The 6,763-nt window shown below is 60.3% G+C and overlaps 1 protein-coding gene across 1 annotated transcript; it reads right to left on the reverse strand.

Moving 5' to 3' along the window:
* Positions 1–3,894: 3,894 nt before the first annotated feature.
* On the reverse strand, positions 3,895–6,528 carry LOC120641830 (uncharacterized protein At3g28850-like). Its single transcript, XM_039918097.1, has one exon. The coding sequence runs from the start codon at positions 6,071–6,073 to the stop codon at positions 4,934–4,936; it is 1,140 nt and encodes a 379-aa protein (XP_039774031.1). The 5' UTR covers positions 6,074–6,528; the 3' UTR covers positions 3,895–4,933.
* Between the last annotated feature and the right edge of the window lie 235 nt (positions 6,529–6,763).

Here is a 6,763-nt window from a genome sequence, read left to right on the forward strand (position 1 = left end):
AGATTCTCTGCGATGAAGGTGTCTCCCGTCACGTTCCGCACCAGGACCTCCAAGGCCTCCTGGGTCAGGTCGCTTCCCTCCCCGCGGTGGGTCCTGCTGCAATCGTTGAGGCCGGTGAAGCTCCACGCCGGTCGCGGCCGCTGCTTCAGGGGGGCGATCCGGCGCTTCACGAAGTCGCCGAGCACGTGCCACGAGGTGAGGCCGCTCCCTGCCAGTGACCTGATCTTATCCAGCACGGAGTCGAACTCCGGCTGCAGCGATGGCTTGGCCCTCCAGGATGCTTTGTCGGAGGCGGGCCCCGCGGTCGGCAGGACAAGGCGCTCGTTGGCTTCGGTGGTGGCAACCACCCAATCCCTGCGCCACTCCTCCCACCTTCCGCCAGCAAGGCCCGGAATGTAAGGAGTCGGCAGGTCGCTCCTTATCTGGAAGTAGTACCCTCCCACTTCGTCCTTGCTCCTTCCGGACTTCACCAGGATGAAGAAGTAGCGGAAGAGGATGACGCAGGGACGCACTCCTACGAACATCTCGCATAAATGCACAAAGATGGACGCCAGGAGGAGGGAGTGGGGCGTCAGATGCTGAAGCTGGAGGCCGAAGTCTTCCAGCAGCAGCAGCAAGAATGAAGAAATCGGCAGCCCCACGCCGGCGGAGACGTGCGAGGTAAATAGCACGAACTCCCCGGCGCGGAGGTTGCCAAGGGGAACCGAGCCTGCTCGCACCCCCCAGCCGGTCTCCTGAGCGCTCCACCCGAGCAGGCGGCGCACTGTGTTCAGCTCTCCCTCGGTCTGGAAGCGACGGGGATGAACAAGGGATGCCATCTCCTGACGGGCGAGGAAGGAGCCTGTGTAGGGGGGAGAGAAGGTCAAGGAAGGCTCGGAGGCAAAGGGGCGCAAAGGCTGGAGGAAGAAGACGAATGCGGGAAAGCAACCATAGGATACGGTATGCCCCGTTATAAAGCCTGTCTCAACCAGCGCGCCCCGGAACCGTCGCCGGAACTCAAGCGACGCTCGCACCAGGAGTTAGCCGCCCAGTCCATGACGTGAGGGGCCCAGGCCCACCTGTCAGGGAGGGTGGGTAATCAACGGGGGTGCGAAAAGGCGGGATCCGAACCGTCGCCCGCGCGCGTGAAGCAAGGCGGAAGCCGAGCTGACGTGCGCGCATTAATCATAGGCGTGGCCGAGCTTTTCGGGAGCTGCGCCGGTGGTAAATGATCTGTTTACTCCGGCCGCAACAATGCCAAACGTCGCGCGTGTGACTAAGTGAACCGCTTATCGTGGGGCCCTTAGTCAGTAATCCGTTGCGACGTGATGAGGCAGCAACCAACCCAATGGGTAGTCAAAGCCGGTCAAGACCTGCAGAAAGGAGCTTCAAGCTATATAGTACCAAATCGCAGAAGTGGCCCCACCTGTGGGCTCGTACCTCCCCCAAGGTGGGCCCGGGGGCCACTGTCGGCACCCTGCAACAGGGATACCCACTCTTACTGCAGCAAAGCAGGACCCGCGTAGTTATCCGTAGCTGCGCGGGAGAGACGGAGTAGCCAGGCCCCACAGGCCAGGCTTTTCCCTCACCAGGCCAACGGCCCCGGACCGTTCCCCGCCTGAGGATGGGTCCGGTGGCGCCACGTGTCTCCATGGAAGGGAAGCTCCAAGCTGACCGCCGAAGCCTCGGACCCCCAGAGGGGTCCGGGACCTCCTACGCCCGTCCGGACTCCCCTCACCGTGTAGGGGTCCGAAGCCGCCACGTGTCCCGGAGGCGTGGGATCGTGCGCGAGCCTTCCGGAGGAAGACTCGCCCACCTACCGCATTTAATGCGATAGACAAGGCGTGCTCTGCCGCCGTGGTACACAAGACAGCCTTTTGTCAGGCCCCGCTGCGCGCCGCGTATTACCAAGGAGCACAGTGCAGCCGCCTGAGCCGCGCCCGCGCAGAGCCCGCCTGTAGCATTAAACGGATACGACAGCACGGCACTTTTCCATCATGCCGCCTACGCCGCAAGCTACACCGCCCGCTTAAGCAATGTGACGGGCGGTGTCACTAGCTGCGACGGGCCTGACCTGACAAGACGACGCTAGGACATGATGGACGAAGGGCTCCGGGAGCAGGCGAGGGAATCCAAGAGAAAGATCTCCTTTGCCTGCGACGCCATAATGCATGAACAGTGCGTTAGGTTATACTACATCGTTGGGCCCACCTGTCGGGGATCCAACGACTGTGTACGCGCCCCCTTGAGATATAAAAGGGAGGCGCTCGCTGTGCACAGGGACATCCATACAGACTCAAGCTCTCGCACCTCCTCACGCTTGTGGGAAGGCAATACAACACACAGTGGATGTAGGGTATTACGCTCCGGCGGCCCGAACCACTCTAAATCCTGCTGTGTTTCTTGTGTTCTGAAGGGAGATCGATCTAAGACTAGCTACCCCCTGAGTACACTCCCTCTGGGCTAGGGCGGGTGCCTTCCGCCACCCGGCCGTGGTTTGCAGCACCACGACACTTCCTTGATAAGATCATTACCAGCAAGGATTTGTTTCAGAAATGATCTGAAAGAAAATCATAGCCGCGTGGAGGACAATCAGCTTGATGGGCTGTCTAATGCGTGTTGCATCTGATTGCCGGTCAGTCACCCAGGGTATAGCGCTCTAGGCCTGGCTGTCTCCACTCTGCTGTCCAGTGAACTCGACTCATCATAGGATAGGCTGTCCTTAGAAATGGAGGGAGTCGTCGTATGGCGGAACACAGCTATGCTTAGACTTCTGATGGGTTTGTGTAGGCTGGGACAAAAGAAAGATTCGGCCCAGTAGCCGGCATAAAGGCCATCTTGTTTCTGTACCGTCCCCCTCTCTGTGTGTCGGATTTTGGGCCTGCTACACCCTGGACCTGGCCCTATCTGGTTGCTGCTAGCTCTGGCTTTCCTTGTGGCCCAGTCTAGCATGGCAATCGCTCGCGCAACTCGCAGTCTCTCAGGATAGGCTGAAACAATACAGTACGCTCCGATGATTTATGATTTGTGTCGTGAATTTTGTTTCCCTGTATTGGAATGAAAATCTTGAATTCGACACCCCCCAAATTAACAATTTGCTACACATTGCTCCCCCTATTCATTTCCTGGCTTCGCCCCTGATTTATTCCACCCATTTCATAACTTCCTGACACAGGTTTTCAAAAAAAAAAACTTCCTGACACACCCAAGTACCGACACAGAACGTTTGGGAATACCAGCCCAGCCCTGCACATTGTTCCACAGCATCAGCGCTCCTCGTACCCTTTGGACACTTCTGATCAGTCCTTAAAGCGTCGACGAGCTACGACTCCGTACATCGCATTCATCTTTTAGCTCGTGCTCTGATTCTGACAAAACGAACCCAGCCATGACAGTTGACATTTGCTTCCGTGTGGCACCGATGAGAAGACCGGAGATCGACTGCGCGTCTGCGCCGCCTGGCCTTCGACCCCGTAGCCATGACAGTACACGCTGCCGCACTGCCGGAGACGGTGCGCACATGCCCTTGGCGTCTCTGCTCGCGACAAACACCGGCCACCTGCTTCGTCGCATCTTCGTCCGGCTCTGGCATCCCCCTGGTTCAGATGGCACATCACAGAGAAAGGCGGCAGATCAAGCCTTTCAGTTCGTTTCAAAAAAAAATCAAGCCTTTCAGAGCTTCATTTCACGGAAGGCAGCAGCAACCCAAAGGCCCTGTTTGGTTTGTGTTCTAGAATTCCTAGAATGAGGTTTGACCACTAATTAGAGGTGTCAAATAAAAACAATTTACAAAACTAACCTTAAAATCCTGCTTCTATAGAAGTAAAGATCCCATCTTGTCCTCAAAGTTCCCATTGTTCAACCGGCTCCGGCAAAAGTAAAACTCCCATCACACTGTGCCTCCGATGTGAGAAATGCAATGCTATCTGTTCTTCTTCTTTTTTTGCGAAGGGGAGGATATATTAGTCAGATGAACAGTACAGCCTCCATTTTACAACCAGGATCCTGAAGAAAAGAAAATTACAAAAGAGTCCGGAGATCTCCTGTTCATCTTCCAGCTCCGGAATCCCGATCGCGTGCCTAAGCTCCGATCCGCCCGAACTGGCCGAAATCGAAGCCCCCGCTTCCAGAACCTCCGCCGGCAGCCTCCACAGCATGGAAAACCGCAAGAACCACCACCCCAGACCTCCGTCGAGATGGATTTGGGACGCTGAAGGAGCATCGGCGAGCACACCGTCGGGGGAAGAGGAAGAGCACCCAATCCACAGCCGGCAACACTGTCCCCGACCAGGATAACAAAGCCCACATAGGAGCAAGTAAGATCCAACCCCAACGCAAAGAGGAGGACCAACACGAACCTCATACGGAACTCAGAGCCGATGCCGAGGTCGCCACCAGCGCCAGAAGTTCGAAGAGGACACCTTATTCTCCCTGGGTCGCCGCGCGGAGTCATGTGCAGAAGCAGCGGCGCAAGCCCAGAGGGACAAAAGAAGCCGCCATGGAGTCAACCGCGTCGTCGTCGCCGCCATCGCCAACGAGCAGAGGCGCGCCGAAGAACTCCACCGGCAAACCCTAACTACTAGAACGAAACTAATCTAATCCTAGAGCTATCTACTCCGGCCGTCGATCCTCCCGATTCCCTCCCCGCTGAGCCGCCGGAGCGGCCGCCGGAGGAGGGAATTGCTCGGATCGACGCCGGAGAGAAGGGTTGCCTCTGATGCCGCGCTCGGTTACTGTAGCGAGGGGGAAAGAGCGAAGGGGCCTCCTCGAAAGATTGTTGTCATGTCTTGTACACATCCAAATCCGGCGAGAAATGAAACATAAATACAGGTCATCTGTTGCTCTTCATTAGTCCTAAAGTTACAAATGCGTGTAACTTCTGTACAAACCCTGAACTAAAACGACAAGCACTCCTCATCAATCCTGGAAAACAACAAGCCAGCTCTGGGATTTTTCACAGGGAGCAGAGAGTACACCGCACGAGCCCGTTCTCGTTGCACTCGGGGCACCGCCTGAAGGTGCCCGCCTCCTCGAGGAACACCTTGCAGCTGCCGGAGCAGTCCTCGCAGGGCACGAACCGCACGCCGCCGCAGCCGGAGCACGCGTCCAGGGCAATGCCCTTGCCGCCGGCGCTCGGCGGGGGCGCCATCTCGCAGGCCTCCAGCGCCCTCGACAGCTCGCCGGCCTCGTGCATCCGTCGGATCTCCTCGGCGCCGCCCAGGTGCCTGCCGTCCGCGAACACCTGCGGGAGCCTGCCCGCGGGGCCGCCCAGCGCGGCGTGGAGCTCGTCCTTGAACCCGGCGTGCATCGACAGGTCGCGCTCGTCGACGCGCACGCCGTAGCCGTGGAGGATGGACCGGGTGGACCAGCAGTCCTCGTACGTCTTGCGGATGCCGCGGAGGCTGGTCAGGTACAGCACCACCTTCCGGGCGCTGTCCGGCGGGGGCGGGGGAGCCGGCGGCTTCGGCGGCGCCAGCTTGGCGAGCTTCGCGTCGATCCTCTGCTGGAACGCGCTGACCCGCGCGCGCACGATGCCCGGGAACCTCTGTATCTCGCGCTTCTTGACGCTCGCCTCGTCGCCGACCGGGTCGTCAGGCTTCTTGGCGCACTCGTCGTTGCCCGGGTCGTCCGGCGGCGGGGGCATCTCATCAAGTGCCTTCCTGAACGCCGCGATGATGTCCGGATCGAACTCCGGCGATCCCGGCGCCGACTTCCCCTGGCGGTCCTCGCCGCCGGCGTCGCCCTCCTCCTCCTCCTCCTCCTCCTCTTCCTTGTCGTCGAGGCCATCCATGAGCTCCCACACGTTGATCACCTCCGGCTCCCGGACCGGCGTCTTGGCCGGCGAGCCCGGCACCTGTTTGTGCCGCCGGACCAGCAGCTGCTGCTTCAGCGGCGGCGTCCTCGCCGCACCGACGACGCCGTTGTCGCGCCACTTCATCATATCCTCGTCCCGGTCGAGGCTGAGCGACCCGAGTGTGGATGACCTGAGCGCGACGGTGTGGTGCACGCCCCCGGTGACCGGCCCGGAGCAGCTCCGCGCGTACGGCTTCCGGCCGCCGCCGCGCAAAGCGTGCCTGGACCCCGTGCAGCCCATCGGACACCCACCTCCACTGTACTATCCAAAGAGCCACCACGAATCGGCAGCTCAATGTCGGCGCGGGGGCTTCTCGAAGCGCTGGACCATCCCTCGACAAGAAGAGAGCAGCTGGGCCAAGAACAGCTGCGGCCAGTTCAGAGGAAGCCGCGGGTGGGTAGCTGGGCGCGTCGCCACCGCCCCGCCCTGTCCACCAATCCTTGCAGCGTTGATGGGGTCAGCCAAGCCGCCAGCCAAACGTGTGGGAGCTCGACGGCGATCGGGCGGGGAGGTAGGCCGTGTGGAAGCTAGCAGTTGGGGCGAGGATCTGAGGCGAGGCTGGATGATGCGATGCGATGCGAGGGGGGAAGGTAACAGGGGAGGGAGAGGAAACGCTTTGGTGCTTTTAAGCCGCGCGAGTAAATGAAGCGAGGCCGGAGCGTTTCGGGTCACGGGCGTGTGGGGGAGCCCCGCGTGCCGTGTCCGCGCGCAAAGCGTAATAAACTCGTGCCGTGCGCCGAGCGCCCGCCCGCGCCAGGTGGGTGGCATCATTGCCCGCCGGGAATGGAACCTCCCGTGTGCCAGTGCCCGGCGGGGAGCGGCTCGTGGCGGCGGCGAAAGGCTGGAGCCCACCGGGGTTATCCGCATCGGCGGGGGAGAAATGCACAGCATCGGATCGGGCACTCGAGCTCGAGGGCGTCGCGTCTCAGA

The sequence above is a fragment of the Panicum virgatum genome, chromosome 1K (genome assembly GCF_016808335.1).
Source record: "Panicum virgatum strain AP13 chromosome 1K, P.virgatum_v5, whole genome shotgun sequence".
Taxonomy (NCBI): domain Eukaryota; kingdom Viridiplantae; phylum Streptophyta; class Magnoliopsida; order Poales; family Poaceae; genus Panicum; species Panicum virgatum.